The 26,476-nt window shown below is 37.9% G+C and overlaps 1 protein-coding gene across 5 annotated transcripts in view; it reads right to left on the reverse strand.

The window, feature by feature from the left end:
* Positions 1–22,386, reverse strand: part of TUT7 (terminal uridylyl transferase 7) — a 52,292-nt gene extending 29,906 nt beyond the window's left edge. For 3 of the 5 annotated variants that reach the window (XM_016222933.2, XM_087822737.1, XM_016222936.2), the window contains exons 1-12: positions 22,046–22,386; positions 20,678–21,228; positions 15,840–16,021; positions 15,422–15,538; positions 14,775–14,952; positions 12,585–12,673; positions 10,765–10,816; positions 9,793–9,862; positions 8,883–9,009; positions 7,444–7,563; positions 4,236–4,388; positions 1,328–1,508 (exon numbers count right to left, since the gene is read on the reverse strand). In XM_016222933.2, the coding sequence (XP_016078419.2) occupies positions 1,328–1,508; positions 4,236–4,388; positions 7,444–7,563; positions 8,883–9,009; positions 9,793–9,862; positions 10,765–10,816; positions 12,585–12,673; positions 14,775–14,952; positions 15,422–15,538; positions 15,840–16,021; positions 20,678–21,197 (1,789 nt within the window). In that variant the 5' untranslated portion in view covers positions 21,198–21,228; positions 22,046–22,386. Of the gene's footprint in view, positions 1–1,327; positions 1,509–4,235; positions 4,389–7,443; positions 7,564–8,882; positions 9,010–9,792; positions 9,863–10,764; positions 10,817–12,584; positions 12,674–14,774; positions 14,953–15,421; positions 15,539–15,839; positions 16,022–20,677; positions 21,229–21,630; positions 21,830–22,045 lie in introns of those variants that run through there. The other 2 variants (XM_016222935.2, XM_016222934.2) reach the window with 2 other exon arrangements.
* Between the last annotated feature and the right edge of the window lie 4,090 nt (positions 22,387–26,476).

Here is a 26,476-nt window from a genome sequence, read left to right on the forward strand (position 1 = left end):
AAGTGAGGGCTTCCCGCCAGGCTCTGCTGAGTGCTCTGCCTCCCCACTCAGCCAGGCCCTGTGGTTTGTAGAGCTTACCTCCACTCTTCTGCCCTGGGAAGCCCCATCACTGAACTGGCTGGACTGAATTCAGGGGCGAGAGGGAGGCACCAGGAGGAGACACCACTTCTCTCAATCTTTTCTCCTCCCCTAGACTCCAGCAGGTTAGGCAATTGGCCAGAAGAGCTGAGCCAGAGAAACTGCAGGGGAGGGTTTAAAAAGGTGAGATCCCTATGACTGCACACAGAGTTTATGCAAAACGCAAAAAAACTAAAAAAAAAACTAAAAAAAAAAAAACCCACAAAAAAAAACAACAAAAAAAGAAAAACCCTCTTATGCAATATAAAGCTTGAAAAAAAAATCAAGCAAAAATAAAAGAATTCCATTTAGGAGATTCTTTAAATTATTTAAAGGAGAATTAAGATTTCTAGAGGGGTTTCAACCTCCTGACTTTGAAAAGCTGAGAAAAGCTAGTCCATTTAATGAAGTTTATGGGGAACATCAGTGTGTCCTTTATTTTTAATCCTCAGCTGAGGATATGTTTTAGTGAGAGGGAGAGGGGAAGGGGGGAGAAAGAGAAAAGGGGAGAGACACTGATGTAAGAAACATTGATTGGTTGCCTCCAAGGTATATGCCCTGACTGGGAATCGAACCCGCAACCTTTTGGTGTACAGGATGATGCTCCAACCAACAGAGCCACCTGGCCAGGGCCACACTAGTGTGCCTTTTAAACATGTTTTCAATTAAATGAGCCTTTGCTAGAAAAAGAATTTTCGTGAATAAGTTCTAAATCTTACTGCAGACATTCCAAAAATAGCTATCCTTTCTACGGTGAGGAATCTAACAAAAGAATGTTATTTTTCATGAGAATAAGTATATTCCTCAACCTCTGTAAAACTAAACAACATCAACAATCCATGAAAAGACTGAATCTAAAATACAGAAATGAGAACATTAAAAGAGGAAAGGAGATTCCTATATAACTGGGAGAAAACTTTTTAAGGGTTCAAGTTTTTAAGCAATTTACAAAGAATGAAAGGACTCAGCCAGCCATTATTTTAGTTGCTTAAGTAATTAAGATATCTTATTGCTGAAATTTAAAAAAACTCAGAATGAACAGTTTGGTCCCATGGACCACTGTAACACATGCAAGATCCTATTTATTTCACTTCTAGGGTCAGGCCTACCTTACATATAGGAGCTTGAAAAGAGACTGAAATAAAAAGCATGCTGTTAGAAGGGTACTTTAAAAAAAAAAAAGGAATTAAAGATAAACACTATGAGATACCTTCAATAGCAATGCGCTTTTTGGGCCAATCCTTTGATTCACGAGATATCATTTCTTTGACTCGGATACTTATCACTAAATCAGCCAAATTAAATTCTAAAGCATAGAATCGAAGCAATTCCACCCAGAGCTGCCCAACTGGTACTGAAGGTTGGTGTTTTAAATCAAAAGTTAATGACACCTATTAATAGCAAGGAGAAACACAGGCATTTCAGATGTCAGCACAATCTGAAAAATTAGAGAGCATTCAAAAGCATCAAATTTAAAAAAATCTTAAAAACTTTAGCAAAGATATGAATTTGACAAATCATTTAGATAAATCACATCCTAGTTTTAATTTTGCTTGTGGAATAATAGCATTCTTTCACTACTGGGATTACAGTATTTTAAAATTGTGTCATTATCATAGGAATAGACAGTCAGTTGCATGTAATCAGACAGCACTCCTAATTTTGAAGTTTTAATGACAGGTGGAGAGAACTGTGCATCTATTTCTACTCTAGGCATTGAGCTCTCTCTGTTTCTGCTGCTGGAGGATGCCTTTACAATGTCACACACGGAAATGGGCAGCAGCTAGAAGCATACAGCAAAAGGAAAAATGCTCCTCTCATTTGCTCTGAGAAGCTACGTAAGCTCACTGAATCTGCCAGTGATTTTAAATTGACTTTAAAGTCAAATAACTCGATATCAGAAATTACTGCTAGTTTTACATTCAAAGACTCTTGACAAGTTGGAACACACTGTGATGTAATATATTGGAAAGCACATAGGACTTAAAACAGGAAAAAAAATGTGTCCAATATAATTCTGCCACTTCATAGTTCTTAACTGCTGTGACTCAGCTCTTCATTCTCAGTTGGCAGTATAGCACAGTGGCTAAGAGAACTGGCTTTGGAATGAGACAGGCTTGGGTCTGAAATCCAGTTCTGCCATGTACTAGCCGTGTATGACCCTAGTCCAGGTGCATAAGTTGCCTAAGCCTCAGTTTCCTCATGTGAACAATGGGGACCACAGTACCCACCTCAAAGGGTTGTTGGGAGGATTGAGTGAGAGAGTGTCTGAAAAGAGCTTAGCACAGTGCCTGGCACACATGTTCAAAAAATGGTCGCTATCATTATCTGCAGAGTAGGGATGATACCACCTATAACACAGGATAGTTATGAGGATTAAATCAGAAACAAGGGAAAGCAGACTTGGTTGCTCTCTGTATTTTTTTACTTAGATAAGTACAAGAAATCCATTTATCACTGAAACATGTCACAACTGTAAAATGTTCTTAAGAGGTAATGTAGTTCAGCTCCCATAGGTTACAAGCGAAGAAACTGAAGCCGAAGAGTTTACATGACTTGTCAAAGGTCCCACTGCTTGTCAGTGGCAGAACGAGAACAGTGTCTCCCATCCCAGTACAGTGCTCTTTCACCATGCCATGCGATTCTGACAGTACCTAGATCTCACTTACAGAAGCGGCAGCATGACAACTCTCTCCAAATAGCATAAAAATGTATTTAATTGGACTTACAGTAATAGCTTTTCCTTTTAAGGTATAAATTTGTTCCCGACTGCACTTACATCAAACTTCAAAACAAGTGGCAGAGTATTTTATTAACCACGAAATCTCCACCATGAAGGTTCTGTCTAGTACGACAAAGTCATCAGGTGGATTTACAAAGCAGACCTGGTTGAAAATGGAAGTTGTCTAGGTCCCAAACACTATAGTTGAGGACACAAAGAAAATCCTCAGAAATTGAAAGCCTTACTAAATTTCACCTCTTTACCCATAAGCCTTTTTCAACATTACTAAGGATTTTTAAGCACCTCACTGAAATGACTTGATACTGTAATATGGAACTTAAGAGAACTTCGACCTATCTAGGCTAGTGGTACTTAAGCTATTTTTTGTTATTATTTTTGTTTCCTTAAAGTAGAGAACATTTTCTTTTTTGGCACTGAGTTAAGCATTCTATATGTAAATCAATTACCCTATGAGAGGGTACCAATATCATCCCCATTTATAGGTGAGGAAACTGGGGCACACTGAAAGATTAAGTCACTTGCCCAAGGACACACAAGCTAGAAAGTGGGAGAGCTGGAATACAAATTCACATATTCTGGCTCCACAGCCTGTGCTCTTATCCATTACTGAAACCCCAAACAGGACACAGATAAAATTGTTGCTGTGCTGGTGGGCAGCAGAGGAAGAGAGGCACCGCCTCCTCCTTCTCCACTCCAGGACTCTAGAAAACAAAACTGGAGCATCTACGATTCATCACTACCTCTTCTTCCTAGGCATGGACTAGGAGAGTGACATGACCTACGGGGTGTAAAGCTGGGATTAAAATCCTGGTCTCAGAAGTAATTTGTAGATATTACTGTCATGTCACCCCAAAGAGTTATAAGGAAGGTTGTGGGGTCTTGCCCCAATTTGGGACAGAATTCTATTCTTATTACTAAGTATAATTATACTGCTCAGATTTTTGTGTGAAATTCAAATGGCAATTCTTTTCTTATGCATAAATTTCCCTGCCCACCCTAATGGCATGAATGGAAACAAGTTCATATAATTATTCATTGTTATTTTAATAACCTGAGGTTAACTTTTCATCTATTTAAACCTCATAAATACCATCTAAGTACTTTGATGATAGGTAGGGATTTAGCTTTGAATTCTCAGTATCTTTCACAGGACCTTGCACACAGAACTACATTAATAGCTGTAAATCTAATGTTTTAAATTTTACCTTTTCTCATTACTCATCTATTCAAAGGACTGCATAGACTAGGAAATGAAACATCAATGAAATAGTTAAGATAGTTGAGAAAAGAAGAGAGGACTGATTAACTCATGAACTCTACAATTAATGACAGAATTAAAAACAGATGGTAAAATGAGAAATAAGAGAGAACAGACCTGTCCCGTTTTAACAGGTATTTTTTTTGGTGCCTCTTCTTTTGCTGTGTCTGCATCCCCTGTGGCATTATCAGTGTATTCCCAGACCACAACATCTTTCTGAATATCTTTCAGGTTGAAGTTGCCTAGTTTATTTAATGAGAATCCTTCAATCTAGGGAAAAATTAGACATATATTATTATAAAGCAGAAACAATTTTATATCAATCAGAGCATATTAATACTGGAAGGAATGAAAAGATAATACACTTATGGTTCATTGAAAATGTGAAAGGTATCAGTTATGAAATATAATGAAAGGAATGAAAAGATATACATGGTTCATTGAAAATGTAAAAGGTATCAGTTATGAAATATATCTGATAGATAGGATTTCTGTGAAATAATTCTTTCGTAAATAGTCTAAGAGAAGGCAACACAGACCAGCCTAAGGCCATGAGTTCTGTGGGAAACCTGTCTGGGATCAAACCTCAGCTCCCGGGGTGGGGCTAGGTAGAAGAGGTTATGGGGGGATAAATGGTGATGGAAGGAGATTTGACTTGGGGTGGTGGACAATATACAGATGATGTATTATAGCACTGAACACCTGAAACCTGTATACTTTTATTAACCAATGTTACCCCAATAAATTCAATAAAAAAAAGTGAAAAGGGGAAAAAAAATCTCAGCTTCCTCATGTACTTTCTTTAGAGCTCAGGTTTCTGTTTAAAGAGGTAACACTAGAACCTCCTTCATGGGATAGTTGTGATATGAAATAATGGAAATAAAGGATTCAGACACAGGGTTTGGCACGTAGTAAATGCTCAATAAATGTAAGAAGCTGTTTCTACTGATGCTGTTGAGATGCAAATTGTTGAAGAAAACAGTCTGGGTTTAAAGGGTCTATGAAATGCAGAACTAATCTGAACAGGCTTCTTTAGTGTACAATGGGATTTATCATAGCCTTGAAACAGGTCAATGTACACAACGAATGTGGAGAAGGTTGTGGATGTGGTATACCACTTCCCAAATGTATGTCCACATCAAATGGACCATTTCTTTGGTTTAGCAGAGTAATCCTTCCCTCCAAAAAGAGAGAGATCATGTTGCTCCCAGTTATAACGATTTCCTTCAAATTCAGGATGAAACTCGCAGTCCTTTCCAGGGCACAGAGAATGCCCACATAATCTGGCTCTTTGCTACTTCTCTGACCCATCTTCCTGGCTCACAGCTGACATCTGCTACTTCTCCTGCTCAGCAGGTCCTTTCCCCTAACCACCAGGTAGCCCACTCTCCCCCAATGCACTCAGTCTCTGCTCAAATATTTGTCAAAATAGATCCTTCCCTTTCACTTTTTGTCCTTTCCCTGGTTTATTTTTTCCTCAGAGAAATTACTGCCACTTGATATATACTAATTTACCTTTCTCACCTCACTGGATATATAAATTCAAAGACAAGGATGTTGTTTTGCTCACTGCTCTAACTCTAGCATCCAGAACAGTGTCCAGCACAGGTAAATGCTCAGTTAAGGATTTGCTCACTGAAAGAAACCCCTCTTACAGAAAACACTCCAGAAAATATGAAGTGTGGTGACTGTTAGATTTATATATTCACTATTTTTCTTTAATTCTGTGGCTTATGTTTTTGTTTTCTTGATGGGTTTTAGAGAGTAAAAAGTTTTAAAGAGTTTATCAATACTTTTCTCTATTGATGTGGTTTATACTTTTAATGTTCTACCTAAGAAATCCTTGCCTATTCCCAGGCTGCAAAGATTTCTCTCCTAGGCTTTTTTCTGGGCATTTTATAGTTTTAACTATGACATTTATGTCTTTGATTCATTTTGAGTTAATTTTGGGGTATGTTGTGAGGCAAAGATGTAATGTTCTTTTTTTTCCTTATGAGTGTTTATTTTTTCTAGCATCACTTGTTGAAAAGACTTTCCTTTCCCCCAATGAATTGCTTAATTGGGGGAAAGTCATTCGGACTTTCACAGGCCCCTACTTGGGGCTGACAGAGAGGGTTATTTATTAACTAAGGGCTGACTTTGTTCTCTCTTTTTTCCCACCTGGGGAGAGTAGTCTAGCAGAGATACCTTCTCAAGGCCCTGAATTCTTTGATTTCAGTACTACAAACATGAAAAGAACTCCCTTTAGGCAACCTGGGAACAAAATAGACTGCAACTCCTTATGCCAGGACAGAGTTTATAAAGGGCTTATTCTGCATTAATCTTTATTCCTAGGCCCTGGCAGATAAAGGGTGCTGCTTAATTCTCAATCTATTCAGTAAAAAGAAAAACTTGCCTATAATAATTTTTTCTTCTTCTTCTATGTATACACAGTAAAGAACTACTGCTCTGGTACATGCTCCTTAAATAATGAGAATTCTACACATAGTAAGAAGAAAGGTGTGGCTCAGTGATTGAGCATCGACCCATGGTTCAATTCCCGGTCAGGGCACATGCCTGGGGTGTGGGCTCAATCCCCAGTAGCAGGAGTGTAGGAGACAGCTGATCGATGATTCTCTCTCATTGATGTTTCTATCTCTCTCCCTCTCCCTTCCTCTCTCTGAAATTTAAAAAAAAAATATATGTGTACATATATGTACATATATAAAATACCCAATGTACCAGTTACCAAGTGAGACTTTCTGTAAAGTTAAGTGTACACAGACTTTATCACGATAAATACCTAGGGATTAAAAGTTTAATTCTTCTTAAAAATAATACCAAAGTATTATTCAAGAAGTGACTACTAAGTTCTGCATCAATAGCAATATTTATATTCTTTGTTTCACAGGGATTGGGGAAGAAAGAGAACTAAAGACTAGAAACAGAAAGTAAGTTATAGTAAACGAAATGCTTCCTACAGTGTGTCTGGAGGTGATACATAATTCAAGAATCAAATTATAAGACTGTACCCAAAGACAGTGTGTACCAAGTGATAAATTTAACACAGGTACACCTCTTGTTCCTCTTGTTCGAAACCCTCAGGATGGTATGTGTTTCACAACTCAAGTGTTTTCTTCAGTTCAGGAAAGTCCTCCCAGCAGAGTACTTGTAAGCAAGTACATGAATGTTTCAGCAGTGAAAGGTATGAATATTCACACTAGTCGGATAAATAAATTCATGTAAGTTCTGAGCAGTTTTTTAGGTTTGGAAATTATGCACAGGTATTGTAAGGCCCTGAAATAAAAAATCAATATTGAATATATAACCACAAAAAGTCTTATACCCATGGTCCTAGATAAACAGGCAGAAGGGGTTCTCTCCTCTGTTGGAGAAAGAACACGGTCATCAGGGCAAACACGTAGGGTGGCAAACCTCCTTCTTCAGGTCGATCTACACTGCAGAGCTATGGATGAGAGAAAAACGGACAAGCATTCTTTTGTACTAGTTTGTCGTTTACATAATTTTGTCTAAAGCCTGTAACTTCCTTTGCTTGTATTATATAATTTACTCCTCAGAATAAAACACCACAGCGACAAAATGTAAAATCTCCTTATACTTTTGGAGCAACCATATATTGTGGTTTCGAGTAATAGCTGTAATTTCAAAATTTTAATCTTGTTAACTACACTTATTTGTGAAGGACCTAAAATAATATTTGCTGTTTCATTTTTTGACATCCACAGTAATCCGTTCACTTGGTTAAAACACCTGCCTTGAAAATGCATGCTTTGAGCACATAGGTGATTAAGGGAGAGAATGTGGGCAGATTCATGATCACTAACGGAAACCAACTTAAAAAGCATGGCCTAGTCTGGCCAGAGAGGCTCAGTTGGATGAATGTTGTTCTGTGCACTGAAAGGTTGTTGGTTCAATTCCCGGTCAGGGTACATAGTTGGGTTTCAGGTTTGATCCCTGGCTGGGGCACGTAAAGAAGGCAATCGATCGATGTTTCTCTCTCTCTCTCTTTCCTTTCCTCTCTCTAAGAATGTCACTGGGTGAGGATTAAAAAAAAAAAAAAAAAGCATGGCCTATTTAGTGATAAAGCAGGTGGCAGCTTTCAAAGGATAGCATACTCTAATTATCAATACACCCAGTTAAGAGTGGCACACTCTCTGTTTACTCTGGACCCAAGCAACAGGAACTATGCATTGCTATTGCTATATATTAATCAGTAAAGCTTTGGATTTTCTCTATAAAGCAATTGCAGAGCAACTCAATTTTATAATCAAGATGGGACCTTACATTTTGGGGCAATGGTAAATGCTCCTCTGGAATTTTAATTGAGGTAATGTACTTAAAACATTATGAAAATGTAATAAGCAAGACCAAATAGTGGCTTTCATTTTTTGGAGTCTCTGGATATAATACTGGAAATGAAGCTTTACCTCAAACTTTCTTATGCCTAAGAATCACCTCATAAAACTAGTTAAAAATGTAAATTCTTGGGCATACCCTCTGGGATTTCACCCACAAATCTGATTTATTATAAGCACTATAAGTCATTTTGATCTTTTGAGCAATACTGTTATATAGTGAAACAGAAACACTGTATTTCCTTTCTTGTGCACATTAAATTTCTGTTCCAATATTCACACGCCTACTCTCTTGGTGTCTATAAATATGCATCTGAAACATTGAAGATTTAAACTGACCATGCAAAAATCAAAGCATACTGCTTATGCATACACAGAATGTATTCATGTATTTAAGCACCACACCTACCTTTGCCCAGTACCTAAATGCAATCACCAAAGGAACCAGCTTCAAATCTAGTTTTCCAAGGGCAGTTAAGTGATTTGTTGTCAGACAAGCACTTTCATTTCCTGCACTCACTTTACAAGAAAGACCACTGGGGGGGTCATGGGTGAGGATGGGAAGGAAAAAAAGAAAGATAAAAGTGTTATATAGGTATAAGGTATCTTTTATGCCAATAACAACTAATTTGCATTGATAAGTACTTTAAAAATAAAGTTTAAAAAACCTCACTAAATCTTTATGTGTCATTAAAGAAATTGTGTTTTCTTATTTTAAAAAGATAGGGCAGCTATTTTCTGAGTAAATTTTATTTTTCAGAACTAAAAACTTTGTGTTTTCATATATTAAAACTATTCTGGGAAGAAATAAAAATAAGGGAAATACCATAAAATGTTTCAAATGGGAGCCTGAATTTATACTTGTAAGTATGAGTGTTCTCCCAAGAGTTGGAGAAATCTGCCCAGTGAACAATCATTACAGCCTACAAATCACCCACTTATAGTATTGATAGTACTTCCAGATGGAGGGAGAGATACATGGGTGAAGTCATAATAATTGCTATTTAGCAGTGCTACAAATGCTGCTAAAAAAGATGGCAAAAGGTGATCAGAGTAAATAACTGAAGTTGTTTTCTTGCCATGTTGAAATGGGTCAAAATGCTTCCTTCCTCTATTTCTTCCTTCTAAATAATTTTACTCTTAAAAACAGAAGTTTCCTTTTGCATCAATTGCCAAAAGTATAGAGAGAATGCTAGTAGTAAGCCTATGAAATTAACCACATAGCTTATCATTCTAGAAGTTGGACACTAAGATTTAGTGAAGTACAAGTGCTTTTGACAAGTTGATACATAATGTATCAACAACTTAAAGAAACAGACCTTTGCTTCTCTTTGCATACCACCACTGGCACCCTAGCATGGAAATCTGCATCAACGTCAATAAAAGAATCTGAGGAAAGAAGGAAAAAATATTAAGTTAATTATACTTTTGTTTAAAAAAGAACTAGGTAAAGTACAAGTTCCAGTTGTGACTTATCTGCTCAGCCTTTTTCAAGACCATTACTAAGTAAAGCTCTGGGATGACTTGAAAGGAAATTAAGTATTATATTCAAGAATTAAGTAATCACATTAATTAAAACCCCAGTTATTTTGTAAAACTGACTGAAAATGACTATATTATTGAATTAGAATGTTTAAATAGTATATGAATAACGCAGTTAGTAATATGGATAGGCTATTCAAACAGAATTGTTACAAAAGCTACTAAAATATTTAGGGTCAAAAAACATTGACTAAAGTAAAAAAATATGTTTACATGTTTAATTCAACAAGAAAGATAGGAAAGACTAATTCAAGAGATAAAACAGTTGGATGAGACTTATGGAAAGCATAAAAAGCCATAAAGTCCCAAGCTGGACATTACCTAGACAACTGACGAATCTATCTAGGAACTACTACTGTTGGTTCATTATTCAGGGTTGGGTCACACCTATTTGCCGTTAGAAAGTATTAATTTAAACCACTCAGTAAAGCAGATTACCCTTTAGTTTTACCCTCAAGAGTAAATTTTACATATTTTGTCTTTTTAATCTTGGTCTAGGGCTCATTTAATCCTTACAAATTATGACATTATCAAGCTAAAAGCTTTACTTACAAAATGGTTATTCTGCATAGTAGAACAACTAATAGGACTCTAGTTTGTTATAGGCATTTGCCTTGGTTTTTGTTTGGATATTACCAGTATAATTTTAAAACAATGACTTCCTATTTTCAATGTTTCAGAAATGATATATTCAAATTATAGACAAAAGACACATTTAAGAGCAAAATGTAGAAAGAATTTGGCCTTACCGCTGTTCTTTAAACATTCCTGAACAAGTAGGAGAACATCTGGCTGAGACATCTAGAAAATAAATCAGTGAATACATCGAATAATCTGTAAGTACTTTTGCTTCACTGAGATAACACACAGTCATCTGAAATTATCCAAATTAGAAAGAACATTACGACCAGAGTAAAGATATTTAAATCAGTATGCTGTGTGCACACGTTGGTCAGGGACAGAGAAATGAGCACCAAATGAAGATGAGTGTGGGCAAGAGAGAGCTACTACAGTTAACTCCTAATTAACTAATTCCTGAGTTACTTAGCCTCTCAGCAAATCTCAAAAGTTGTGGCTAGAAGTTGTCAAACAATATTACCTCTCACTCTACGAGACTATTTCAACAGATCATTTACCCCATCTCCACTTCAGTCTTGCCTTTCTTCAATCGATGCTCACAGAGGAACCAGAACTATTTTAAACCATGAATCCCATCTAGTCATGCCTCACCTTAAAACTCCCAGTGGCTTTTTACTGCCCTTAGGTCAAATGAAATTCTTTACCATGGCCTACAGATCCCGTCTCTTGGGCCCCGGCCTACTGATCCCGTCTCTTGGGCCCCGGCCTACTGCTCCATCTTATCATATGCTCTTCTTTCTCTTGGTCCCTTCACCACATCTAAACAATCCTCCCTTTAGCTCCTTGAATAGGCCAAGCTCCTTATTGAGTCAGGTGTCTGTGAATGCTGTTCCCTCTGCCTGAAACACTTCAACCCCTTTCACCCCCCTCTCACCCCTTTTTATCTTTTGGGGCTCAACGTAAATGTTACCTCTTTAAAGGGCCTTCATGACTGCTGTATGTGCATGTCCCTTGTTTTTTGGCACAGAACCTTGTTTCCCTGCATAGCTCTCACAATAGTTATTGCATATATGTAATTACCTATCTCCTTCACTAGATATATGTTCCACAAGGGAGGAATCATATCTGTTCTATCCTCTAGATCTAGTATAGTGCCTGGGACACAACACAGACTCAATGAATATTTGCTAAATGAATGAATGAATGAGATTAAAACAACTGCTGTGCTGGTAAACTACTAATCATAATTTAAGGTTAAAAGAATAGTAAAATCTTTTGGTCAGCTGACCATAAGGCTATAGCAGTCAGAATGAGGCTGTGAAATAGAACATCTGGGGATGGAACCCAGGAATCTATATTTTAACTAGCAACCCAGGTAAATGGGCAGGAACCACCTGTATCTGAGCTATGGAAACCACCAGTGGATAAATGGATAATCCACTAAAGTGCCTTCCAGTTTTAAAATTCTAACTCATCAAAAGCTTTTGAATCATGTTTAAACCAGAAAGCTAGGTCAGGTGTGGTTCTTCAAAAACATAATTATTTTAATAAAGTAGATGTATAAAAGAGGAAACGCAGAAGCAAATTAAGCTTTCAGATCATAAAAGTTATATATCTACACTGCTTAAAATCTAAAATTCTTTCCTGCACTGGAAAGTTGACTTTACCAAGGTAATTTAATCTTTTCAAGTTTGCAGAACCTAAATAACCCCACAGGATTCATATGGTGAGAATACCAGTGTTTGAAGTATGAAAGATCTAAAGAGTAAAGTAAGTATGAAAAGCTGTAGAGTATTAAAAATAATGTCCTAAAACTGAAGACAGGCAAAAGAACATAGAAATAGAAATTTTAGGAAAAAGAGCAGCCACCATTACACATAAAGTATCTGCATATCTCTAAATTATATTCATATGTGAACTATAGTTCATTCTGAAAAAAAGAATTGCCATACCACTCTATGAAAATTCCAATATTTCATTTTGTACTTACAATGGCTGGAAATTGAATGTCAATATTTACATCCGAATTTTTGAAACCCAATTGGCTACAGGATGACCCATATAATCTTAGAGAACAATCTAAAAAAAAATTAAATAAGTCAAAGTCATAAAGTAAAATTTCTTGAAAGTTAAAACAAAACACCGCTATTTCAGAAATAGAACCATCAATTAAAATTAAACACAAAAGCAAAACACTATTTAAGTCTGGCATAGAAGATAGCAAGGATGACTTCTTGCTTTCCATTTTTATATTTTAATTATTATTCTATTCTATTCTATTCTATTCTATTCTATTCTATTCTATTCTATTCTATTCTATTCTACCCTACCCTACCCTACCCTACCCTACCCTACCCTACCCTACCCTACCCTATTCTATTCATTTAACAGGGAAGGCTGCATTGACTGTGATTTAACTTAAGGGCTACTCTTTTCAGTTGTAAAACATGTTTTAAAAATTCCTAAATCAGCAGTGGCCAGTTTGGTTCAGTAGTTAGAGCGTCAGCCCACGGACTGAAGGATCCTGAGTTCGATTCAGGCCAAGGACATGTACATCGGTTGCAGGCTTGATCCCAGCCCCAGCTGGGGCCTGTGCAGGAGGAAACCAATTGATGTGTCTCTCACATCCATGTTTCTCTCTCTCCTTCTCCTATTCTCTCTGAAAAAAGCAATGGGGAAAAAAAATTATTATTTCACATTTCACGTGCAAAAAAATACTACTTGCTATCATTTTAAAAAAAATCCTCACCCAAGGATATTTTTTCCATTGACTTTGGGGGGGGGGGCAGGGAGAGACAGTGATTGGTGCCTCCCACACATGCCCTGACCAGGGCCTGGAAATCAAATAGCAATCAGGTTATGTGTCCTTGACTGAAAATCGAACCCGAGACCCTTCAGTTTGGAGGCTGATGCTCTAACCACTGAGCCAAGCTGGCCAGGGCTCATGTTTTAAATGTTGAAATGTGAAAGTCAAAAAGAAATGCCTAACTTTTGTTTAGAAAGGCCACATAGGTGTAATTTATTATAAAGATTGTGTTTCTGTAAACCAATAATCATAGCAATGACCTTCAGCATAAAGTTATTTTAATATGAATACTCATTATATTATAAACAAAAAAACATTTAACATAATATAATCCCTTCAGGAAAACTTTTGAAAAATAATTATATAACTGACTGACATAATTTAAAATGCTAGGCAACATGTGATTGATTCACTTTTCAGAGAAAAATGTGTGCATATACATGTACTGCCTGTATTAATTTATGGCATTTTCCCCTCAATATTTTACCACTATTGTGCCAAAAATGTATCCTTTCTCATCAGGGAACTCTGTAGGTTTTTTTTTTTTCCCCCCCAGGTTAAGTGATTTCTTTGGGCTTTACGGGTTTCCCATGAAAAAATACAATGAAATACAGTGTACTGAATAACAGTTTCCCATTCAATTTTACAATGAAAGTCTATGGAAAAAATTACAACATAAAGGATGAAATACCCATATGATGAAATGAGCAGATTCTCACCCCTTTATTTTTATGAAAGCATATATGAATATGAATGATATACTATATGTAATGATCTTTCAGTGGAACAAATGGTTCTATGGGTAATATGGTAATAATTTAAACAGTGATTTCAACCCTAGCTGTGGTTTAGAATCACTTGTGGAACTTCCATAAATATGGTTTTCCATGGCTCCACAGACATAACATGAAAAATGAATTCAACAGTACATAAAATCTATTACAAATTAGTTTGCAAAGCTCATTTTAGATATTGTAAATCTTTTAAGTGTGGTTAAATAGAACCTCTTTTGGACACTGATACCTGAAAATGACTCCAGGATACTTCTCTTTATTTTAACTCAAAATATGATGTCAATTTAAGTATGTAGAAAGGTAAACAAATATATACACAAGAGTCCCATAATGCCCCAATAACACAGGGCATTTCATTTAAGTACATGCACATAATGAAATTCGTAATGAAGACAGATTTAACGACAATGCATGTAAAAGTCTTTGCTACTGTGGGAGAAGCCAGGAAAAACAAAAACCTGCAAAAAATTAAGAGTTTCAGGATATGGCAAATCAACTATTAGGTGAAAATTATTACTACTAGGAAAAATGACTGAAGTACTTTTAGGTAGCTAAATAGAAAAACAAATCTAGAAAATACCTGGTAACTTGTGTCGGAACACATTTTCCATGATACGTTTAATTTCTAGTCTCTGTTCCAAGTTCTCATTGTGTAAGCCAAATTCCTGTACCACTTTGTCAATGGCAATACCAATTGCATTTATCTGGGAGGGTGTAGGCGGGGGTAACGTAGTGAGCAACTCTTCCTCCTGCTTCTCCTTTTAAAATCAATGTTGAGATTAATAATGAGTCACACGTTTTCAACCTTCTACCATTTTTTGAGAACACAATGTAGAATATTCTGAAATATTTTTCTTAGTCTCCCCTTTCACTTTAGCTGTTAGTCTTCACGTTATCAAATACAACACATTTCTTCAAGCACATAAAATGATAATAGAGGGAAGGCAGGAATAGGAAAAGTGCCAAAAAACAACATAAAAACAGCAATGACAAATTCTTTTTATTATTATCTGCATAACAACATATACTTAAGTCCTATCAACGACTTCATCTTCATACTGTCCTTAAGGAAATTTACAAGGCTACCCAGCAAAACATATCTGACCAGCATAAAGTATTTTTGGTAAAATGAATTTAATAACATAAGCAGTAAAGTTATTAAGGAGAGGAAAGTCACAAAGAAGTCAACGGACAGGTAAACATTTGTTTTGGTTACATTAAACTTACCTTAATGTTTTTCTTGTGCCTCTTCTCTTTGATATGTTTATGGGCAAATGCAATGGATTCAATGAAAACATCACAAAGTTTGCAGTTGTACTTTGCAGTAGGGTAGTTTCTTGGTCGCTATAATTTGAAGAGATTTATAGATATATATCCTCAAAACTATAGGTCAACAAAAATTAGCCAGAAGATGATTTCCCCTCCACTTTTAAAACTGTTAATATGTTAGTCACTCTTCATCACTATCCTAACAGTTATTTCTATTTCAGTAATTCATCAAATCAAACTGACTAGCACTTGTAGCTTGTAGTGCTTCAATACTAATAACCAAAGTAGGATATCTAATTCATCAAAGCACATATCCCCAACTGCTAACATAGTTTAAACAAAGCAAGGATTTTAACTAACAAATAAAAGATGTTACCCTTTTCAGCCTGTCAATGCAGTCCCTTTTCAATCGCTCCTCAGCCTGCTGTAAACCCAGGAGCTCCTTCGGTGAAAGCACAGACTCGTCAATCACAGGGCCTTCCAAGTCTCCGTCCAGTTCACTTTCCTCATTTCTCGTCCTCCGCGGCTTCCTAGGTCTGGACTTCTGCTTCATGTCTTCTTAAGTTAGGGGAAAAATATTATTGGCAATATTAAATAATAGCATTGACTAAAAAGCAGAATTTATATATTTATTAATGAAATCATGTAATATCTGAATGACACCTGAACACAGAGCAAAAGGAAAGGGATAGCACTCTCCCATGGATAGAATGCCTAAATACTCATTAAGCACCTCATCTACATACATCAACCCATAGAAATCATTTTTGGGGGGGGGAAACTTAAAAGGAATTCTACTTCAACCATACAATTTGATTTTATCATCTCTTCCTGGTATACTGTTGAGCATACACTCAAGCAACAGTAAAAATTATCCTCTGAAGGTAAGTATACCTGTAATTCTAATATATCATAATCTATAATGTACATATATCTACTATATTTTAGCATACTTGTAAGTATACCTATTATTATTATGAAAACTATCCACATTTGCTTTCATTTTTATAAGTGAACAATATCAACAGAGCGAAGATGAACAATAAATATATCTCCAAAGAACTCAGAAATCAACTACATTCTTATCTGGAGCGAAACCCCATCATCTAGTTGTAAATTTAGTCTTCACATAATCCTCCCACCCCCATTAATATAAAGAAGTTTAAGTCAAAATTTTATTTACTAAGGACAACTATTTCCCATTTTATTTTTACTTTCATTTTAGCTTCTTTGATGGCATGCACACTGAGCCCATTTCAAAGGAAAGAAACAATTAGCAGTTGAACTAAAAGTTTTCTGCAGGTACAGACTAATTAATTTGTTTATAGACTGTGCTGATGGTTCTAGAATCCTTACAATAAATGAATCTGTTGTTTTTTAAAAAAACTTGTAACTTTTCAACCTGTGAAACTGAAGATGATTGTGGGATTGCTTTACTAAAGATTGTCTTAAATAGCTTTGATAACTTCTATCAAGTTCTGAAAATGAAGCTATTACTAACACATGTGATTAAAGTTAATTTCTCCAATTAAAATTGTGATAAATGGACTGAATAGTTTCTAAATGGCTTACCAATAACTAGTCTGAAAATAGAAACCTACTGCAATGCTCTGCATGAGGCAATTCCTGTCAAGTTTCCAGTGGAACTTATTACTTGTACAGCAGCTACAATTAATCAGTTGATTGAAAAAAAATTCTGTCAGAAAAGGGAAGTATAGGACCTTTACTTTAAAACAGCTATTACCAACAGCTCTAAAGAAAAATTAGCAAGCATTGTGCTTAAACTACCATAAGATGAATATAATGAAATTCTGCAAACAGCTTCTATACTACAGTGAGAATTAAATAGAATTGAAGAAATATTAGGACAAATACAGTTTGTTTTTTTAAAAAGCAATCAAAATGGACCAAACAAAATAGTAAAACGTAAGTAGTCACTAGAAGAGAAAATCAGCCAACCTTAATACTTGCTTTTAAATACTCCCCCTACACCCAATGAAACTATCCATACCTTGTGAGGACAGTGCTCTTGGTCTGCCTAAACTATGGAGATAATCACTCCTTTATTACTTTAGAGGTGCGTCTATTTTCATCTAATCTGCTTATCATTACAAACTCCACTCTAAATAACTGCATCTGGTTTCAGTATTCAGGACGGAACTTTCTTACTTAAGCAAACCCTCATTAGAGATTTACACCAACATGAGCAATACCCACTAGGAAAGTCCATATTAGTTCACAAAACACTGATATGGGACCAGATTTATTTTTTAACCCCTCCTCTCTCTCCTGATCACAAAGGCTTCAAAATATAACCAAATTTGCTATCATTTTCTAGAAAGAATGACTTCAATTTCCCTTCAAAGAACACAATTAATTCCTTATTCTTTTTAGGGAAGTAGGTGGCTTTAGAAATTTTGTCTGATGATGACAATTACAGCAGCTACTATTATAGAGTATTTAATTATTCAACAGTGCAATGCAGGCAGTTTGTGTGCACTGCTTCATTTACTCCCTACAGTGATCCTGTCATGGACGCTGAAATTATCCCCATTTTACAGATGAGGAAAATGGTGGTCCAAGAAGATAAGTAACTTGTCCAGGGAAACAGTACTAATTCAAAGTAAGGGGGTTTGAAACAAAGATTAAAGCACAGATGAAATTCTTAAGTTCAGCCTTGTAACAGTATAAAAACTAAAAAGAATTAAAATCCCTTCTTGCAGCACACCATTTCATATCTAGAACAGACCAGAACTGATAAGGCAATATAACCTTCTGAACTGAGTCTCAAAGGCCTGTATGGTAAAAATGATCAAATAAAATCTCCCTGCTGGGAATCTTGGAAGGCAAAGCTGGGTATTGCTAAAAAATTCCCATAATTACTTAAGGTAGACTACCTACCTGGCTTATCCCAGGTGTTTTTGTAATATGAATTCTCTATATAAAATATTCTAAGTTTCCCGTATTTTATTTGCATATGGACCATGTTCCATTCACAATGGACATGAGTATTTGAGTGGATGTTTTCCAGCTAAGGTCATTAACAGCACTGCCCTAAATACGCTAAATTGGCAATCTAGGATATTTGAGAGATGAAGTGCAAGTGGTGATGGAGAACTGAAGAACAGTATTAAAAACAAAGCAACTCGAGATAATTTCATTACATCTTCTCACACCATTTAATAAGACCCTTCCTTATTAGGACACTTTTGATTGCAGGAAAATTTCAGTTCCTTTAATGAGATCCTTTTTAGGAATCTGAGTGCAGTGCGAAGTTTATACTTTAAACTAAATTTCTCTCTACCGTAAGCAATGTTATACCAAAGCTGAATATTTCCTGTTTGAAGATTTTCAAGGGATAGAGACTGAAGCATCTGTGAAAGCACACACCTATATTTCATATAGAGAAAGCATGGGAGCTTTTGGAGTGCTTTCAATAAAAAGACAGTAAAGATGGATTTCCTATTCAAAACCACTTAAAATCAACTTCTTTTAAGACTAAACAAAAATACATATCAGAGGTTTTTGGTGTTTAAACAGTCCCTTTTAATATCTTTCTGGTCGCAAATTTGATCTTATAAATCTTTCTTTTTATAATGCTGCTCAAGATCAAATTTTCTTTTCTAAAAGACCAACTATTGGTAACTAATGTCCATGTTCCTTGGACACAGCGAAATATAAATAATTAAAAACACACAAACTTTTAAAAAGAAAAACACAAATTGAAAGCCCAGAAATTATCAATACATGTTCAGTTTCCCTTTGTCAGATGTCAGGTCCAGTGACGCTATCAGCCAGAGCAGCACAGTACATGATTTGTTTCGTTTCCTCATCTACCATTCTACATAAACAAATCTGGATAAATTTAACCTCTCTGAGCCATAGCTGCCTGCTTTGCAAAATTGTGATTCTATCTCTGATATATCAGGACAGAGAACTGCATCTGACCATTCAAGTTCTTTACAAGACTATGATTTTATCTCTCCCTACTATTTGATTCCTTTCTAATACCTAACTCTGTTTTGGCTATTTGATTCAAAGCATTTTCTTTTGATTTTACTATTAAAAAAAAAAAGTAAAATAACACCTTTTCTCCCATTTTATACTTTCATAAGACCCCCTAAAGATAAAACATGATTTTCTCCTAAGTCTTCTAAATGTTCAGGTCAAAAATGTCCTACAGGTAATCTACATATACACACCCATACCCATGCACACACGCACACGCTGACCACTGAGAGGGAACATGAAGGAAAGGTCCTCTGAAGACCTAGAAAGTGCCAACATTGCCTACATGCCTTTCAATTAAAAACAACAACAACAACAAACTTTAAAAGTGCTGGCCAGTTCGCAACCCATTCTATATGGCCGTTAAAAAAGGCTTACAAGTCAACAAATGTAACAGCCCATTTTTCCAAGTATAATTTTCTAAGCATACTTTGCATTTTCAGACTGAATGCTATTGTTTTATTTTTCCTTCAAATTTATTACTTTACTTCATTTCAGTAATTATTGCCCATTAACTAAAACAATTTTCCTGTTTATAGATATCACTGCTACATGGACAAAATCTACTCACCTTTTAGAAAAAAGTATAATCGCTTTGGGGCAATTATTATCAAGCACTAAGGGTACTCAGAAAAGGGGTCTGGTTTTACCGAAACTAAAAGGCAAAGCTTGTATCTGTATTTCTGACTTTCTAAACTTAACGTCTCTCAACCTATTTTCCATACTCACTTTTGAAGAAAAAAAGAAAAATCTTGGACTACCCTCCTATCTCTCTGTGGCAGGAGATATATGCAGTCTACATTGTGCTTTTACACTAAATAAGATTTTTTAAAAGCTTATATTATGGACACACTCATTCAAATACAAAACTGATATGTAATTTAGAAATTATATACACACTACTCAGAAATTATGATATAGTCTCCTGGAGGATATATATGATCACCCTCTTCTGTAAAAAGCACCAACAGGAAATATGTTTACTAAAGTAAAATGAGCCTTGTGGCAAAGAAAACTTTTAAAGGAACCAATATACACAAGTGTTGAAGTTGCCCAAATATCACAGCTGCAATCTTTAAAATAATAACATTAAATAAGCAGAAACTATGAAAAATTTGAACTTCATTGCTAAAAATAAAACTCATTTGGATGAAAAGAAAAGACACTGCTGACTGGGTTGTAAACTGACAAGTTGTAACACATTACCGAGGCTTCCTGCTTCCACTTCTGACATGGTTTCTAGGCTGGTCAGGTCTTTATGAAATAGTCGCCTTACAGTTCTACAGCCCCTTCCATCTTGCCACCTATATCCATCCTCACTTTCTTGAAAGGAGTCTTTTCTTGGTCGATTTATAACAGGAATTCTAGGTCCTGGTTTGAATTCTCTCCAGCTCTCAGAATTGCCCGCAAGTTCATCTGATAACCATCTCTTACTCTGATCTTTGTGGTTGTCATTTATCCAAGCAGGTTGACTGTAAATTGGGTTTTTAAATGCATATGGATTGCTGGAAACAGCATATGGTCCTTTTCTAGGGGTATTCCCATAGTTCCCTAGTGTTACTTTTTTCTTGGGAAGACCTTTTTCCATTTTACTGTTATGGCCTTTAGCATAATCATCCATTATTAAATAATCTTGTTGAGGATGACCCCTTCTGAAATCCTCATCATCTACAGTCCCTCGGTCTTTAGCACGCTTCACAAAATAAGGTTTTGCTGCATCTCCCATGGTCCTTGACTTCAATTTTCTTACTTTGCACCTGAAAGAAAGCATTTTGGGTAAAAATCAAACTTTAAGAAGATATCATACCAAGTGTACAAAATACCACACATGTATTGCGCAGATGCTCAAAAGCCTTAAGCATATAAGAAACTCTTTTTCCTAATTTCTATCACATTCCAATAATCCGTGTATTACATTAGATGAAGTTAGGAGGCATAGTCCCATGATATTCATGATAATTAGTACTTACTATTTAACACGAAGATTAAATCTGTGACTAAGGGAAGCTCCCTATAGTCTCGAGAACTGTAGTATAAAAAATGTTACTCTCCCAAGTTTTACCTATGTGACAAATGCGATTCTCTTGAAACAACCGTCATCCCAAGCCTATACTGTGAGAAAACTCCCGAAAGTCTTTAAAAAAAAAGTTGACAATTACTTTTAAGTGTTATACATAGCAACCGAATCTTTCTCTGAACGTAGCACATCTCGTAAGTCCAATTTTCCGTCCCTTCTCCGCAGCCCGGGACCTCGGCTCATCTCACCACTATTCAGAACGACAGGCTTCGATCACTTGGGCTACGGAGGCCCCACCAAGGCTCCGCTCTAGTCAAAGGGGCGGGGTTTCCGACCAAGAAACATCATCAGCTACCCTTCCCAGTCCCCTCTCCAACCCCAAACAAGTTTGGTTTTGTCACAGACTGCAATTTTCCCTCTTCGACCACCATCTGATCGCCCCACCCCCGACCAGCCTCAGTTTCCACCCTTTGGGACCGGAGGCGGAGAAAGAGGAAGCGTCCCCAGGACTCCCGGCCACGAAACCATCGGGTACCAGGAAGCAGGAAGTGACCTACCTCCTTGATGGGTTCCGAGGTCCCCCCGGCTGGCCAGGGTGCCGAGGCCGAGTGCCTCCACCCAAATCCCTTCTTCTTCGGCCCTCGCAGGGTCTGACATAAAGTGAAGATGTGGGCTCGAACCCGAGTGCTCAGTCCCCGCTGGCCTGGGGGCTTCCCGGTCCTCGCCACTGGGACCAGGAGGCCGGCGGAGGATGAGGCCAACGTAACTCCTGGGCGGGGCCCGCCCTCGAATCTGGAGACCAGGGAGACCCACCCCGGAGGCGAGTCTGGGAGGGGCGCGGCGACAAGACGCTGAAACACTCACCACCTCCACAGCGGCCCTCCGCCTCTTTCGGTCCCGGCTGGGCTCCCTCTCCGTGTTTTCCTTCGGCCCCACTTCCGGCGCTCAGCGCTGTCTCATTGTGCGCGATTGGGTGACGGGGGGGTGCCCCCGCCGAAGAGCGCCGCTGCTCACGCCGGAAACGCGCTCCGTTCCCGAAGGGCCGCCCGCCGCCCCGCCCCCCGCCCACGCGGCGCCCCGCCCACTTCCGGCGCCGGGGCCGCCGCGGTGCGCTAATTCCTCGCAGGTTGGGTTTCCAAAGAGGCTGGGGGCGTCCGTGCCGGGTCCCTCCTGTCTCCGGGCTGGTCTCGTCTCTTTCCTAGGCTGTGAGAGCACCGGGGAAGCGTGGGGAGGAAACCTCTGGTTCTCCGAGAGAGACGCGGAGCCCGCGGTCCGGGCGCCGCAGGCCGGGGTAGGCGCGGAGGCTCGGCTCGCGCCTCGGTGCTCTGGCTGCCGGCTGAGGCCTCATGGCGCTCTTGCTGTTTTCCCGGTGATTCCGAGTGATGTAGGATCTCAGGGAGGTCTTAGTTACCTACCCTGTAGAAATGCCAGCGTTCCGCATCCCCTGTTCACCCGGCTCTCAGTATGGTCAAGGGAAATGCTTTGCTTTTTTCTTAGATTGTGTACGTATTAGTTTTACTTAAACGAAAACAAAACAAAATGGTGTTTTGAAGAGTAAGTGTAATCGAAAAGGATGATCAGGAGGCGTGGTACTCGAATTTTTGGACGAAGATTGCGCACCTGGAACCAGCGAACACCCCGGAGTGTTGAGGAAATGTGACAGTTTTGATATCTCTGCTTTAAAACATTTAAATTCACGGGACTCTGTAATGCCTTGGCCTTAAAGTAATTGTGAACACATAAGCACTGGCTACTACCAGGCACTGGTCTGGGGGATTTACAGGTATTATTAAATCATTTAATCCTCCAAACAGCTCCACTAGGAAATAGTCCCCGTTTTAAGGGTGGGGAAATAGCATTTATGGTAAAGCAAATGGCACTGCTGGAATCCAAACCCAATGAGGTGAAGTCTGTTTTAACAATCTGTACTTTAGAGGTGTTTTAGAACATGTTGGTACAACTTTTGTGTAATGCTATATCTAGATGCTTTGGTTCTGAAAATACATGAGAACCAAGTCAATAATCTGACAGGCAGACAGTGGCTTTTAATAGAGTCCAAAGAGAGCGTGGTGATACATGATTATATTTATTGTGGGACAGTAGCGTTGGCACACCCAGTGGAGTAATTCTTGAACATAAGAACTGGTTTAGGAAAAGTTCTAGAGGAGCAGTAGTAGAAGATCCATCTTTTTAAGGGTATAAAATGTTTTTTACTTGCTCTTTCTTCAGTGTGTTTCTGAAAACCTAACTTATTCTAAACTTGATTTTAAGATTTTAAGAAAGAAACAACAGACTCAAAATGCAGTCACTTGTGGTAAGCCCCACCAAGACTTAATACGTAACCTAATTACAGTTTCAGCCTCTCCCAGGAGTGGAATTTTAATCCAATCATTTTGGAAATTCCTGATTTGCATTAGTGAGGTAATCTGCCCAGTAAGACCCCTTCTGCCTTTCCCTAAGGGAAGCTGACCTTGCCTGAAATAATCCATCCTTTTACTTTTCTTGTCCCACCCTCTTTCTGCCTAAAACAACCTCCAATTTTTTAAGACTCCTTGCAGTGCCCTTCAAGTTGCTAATGGGATGCTACCTGACTCATGAATCACTTAATAAGCCAATTAGTGCTTCAGATTTACCCAGCTGAATTTTGTTCCTTAACAGGACTCATCTTGAGGATAAATATGGCTCTGAAAAAAGATGCAATACTATTCAAATGATATTGACAGTTAATAAACCTCTTTCTGTCTATATTATGCTGCAACAGCAATTTAAATTGGTCGTTGGGACCCTTAAAATTCAGTTGAAAAATTTGGTTTGATATTTGTTTCTTTTGGTTTATTTTTTAATGTTACTGGAAGGAATACTAAGTTTCTCAGAATCTTTGTGGTGATTGCTTCTCGGTCTGGACATATTTACAACAATTTGGGGTGTTTGCTCCATGTGTTACAATGCGTCATTTCTCTTGAACCAGAAGCTTAACATTTGGCACCTCTTGACAAGTTAACCTTTAGCAAATACTTTGGCAGTGCTGTTTTTCCTGTACGGCCATGAAGGCAGAAGTGCAGGAGTTTTGTTCATTGCTTTGTCAGCCATTTTAAAAAATGTTTTACCTTAGTCCTTTCTACCCACTTTATTAGTGAATTATATTGGCTCCCCCTTTACACCCAGGGTCCCATGACTCCTCACCGCTTCCGCAGCTCCCAACGGTTTGCTAGTCACCGCCCTGGCCTCGAGACATTGCGTAATCATCAGCTATACTTTAGTCCTTTATTCTCAACACTATAGCCAGGAAACTCAAATTCTGAGCTGGATTACTATTTTCCCCTCAGAATCCCTCAGTGGCTCATTCCTTTGGGAGTAAAAGCCAAAGGCCTTGCATTGGCTACAAAGCCCCTCCTTTTATTTCTGATCTCACTCCTTAGTCTTCTGACTCACTCCACCCAAGCTACACTAGCCTTCTTGCAATTCCTTCATCACGGCAGGGAATCTCTGGCCTCAGGGCACTGTACTGGCTATTCCCTCTACGTAGAATGCTTTCTTTCCCTCCTTTTGGTATCTGTATTGGTCATACCTTCATCTCCTTCAAACCTTTGCACACATTCTCAATGAGAGCAACTCTTACTATTTTAATTGCTGTCTACCACCCTGTCCCCTGCCTTCCCAATCCCCCTCACCTGGTCTATTTTTTTTTCCCCTTGTAGCACCATATACCCTTTGTAGCACTATGTCACTTATCTATTTGTCATGGTTATTTGTTTCTTGTCTGTATTTCGCCACAAGAATATAAGTTCAACAAGGGCAGAGACTTGCCTATTTTATCAGTATGTCCTCTAGGACCTAGAACATTACCTGGCTCATGGTAGATTCTAGAAATATTTGTGGAATGATAAAAGATGCAGGATGTCAATGCAAGAACGCCCAACCTTGTGGAGAACTTTTGTAACCATTTATTTGAGCTAAACGGGATACCTCTGGATACAGGATCTCAACAGAGAAAATGCTCCCTAGAATGACAGTTTGCAGTTTCTTTTATACATTTGGGATTACAGAGTTGAGTGTAAAGAAGATTAGTACATGAATGTGAAAGAAAGCAAGGCAGGGAAATCTCCATGATTGGATTTCAGGATAGTTAAAAAGAAAATGTGCTTCCTTGAGGGTGGTTATGCTTCCCAGGGGTCTGAAAAAGAGGCTTTTCAAGTGTGTTAATCTAGATGCACAAAAACAATGAATAGGACTTGCTTACGGCAAGGATAAACCTTTTATGGGCCTGGCATGTAATACACACCATCACCTTGCCCAGTTAGGAATTTGTGATCGGATCACCCTGTGAGGTTACTTTTGGTTAGTTTTATTACAGAACCTCTTTTTCATCCGTGAGGACAAGCCAGGCTCTACGGCAATGTTCTTTAACATTTGATTTCTCTCTCTCATTAAGATGTATTCGTATTCTTACAGATGTCTAATTTTATAATGGCATGGAAAATCAACTCAGAAACTTGAAAATATTCTACCCTCTTTCCCCTTTCACTGTCTGCCTAGACTTTTCAACATCCTCATAATGGCTTGCTTCCTTTTTAAAAAAAATTTCTTTTTTTAAAAAAAAATATATATTGATTTCAGAGAGAGGGAAGGAGAGGGAGAGAGAGAGAGAAACATCAATGATGAGAGAGTCATTGATCAGCTGCAGCCCGCAACCCGGGCATGTGCCCTGACCGGGAATCAAACCCTGATCGCCTGGATCCTAGGTCGATGCTCAACTGCTGAGCCACGCCTGGCCGGGCTAAAAAAAATTTCTAAGATAATTGAGTTAGAATACTTCTTTGAGTCAGTTAGGGTACATACAGCTGAGTTTGATATAAAACCTAATTTAAACTGGCTTACACAATGAGAATATTGATTGGCTCCCAAAACTGAGAGGTTAGAGGGATGGTGTAGGTTCCATTGCCCTCCTATGTATGTGGGCCGCATCTTCTGATCTGTAGTGGCACAGT

The sequence above is a fragment of the Miniopterus natalensis genome, chromosome 12 (assembly GCF_054644295.1).
Source record: "Miniopterus natalensis isolate mMinNat1 chromosome 12, mMinNat1.hap1, whole genome shotgun sequence".
Lineage (NCBI taxonomy): Eukaryota > Metazoa > Chordata > Mammalia > Chiroptera > Miniopteridae > Miniopterus > Miniopterus natalensis.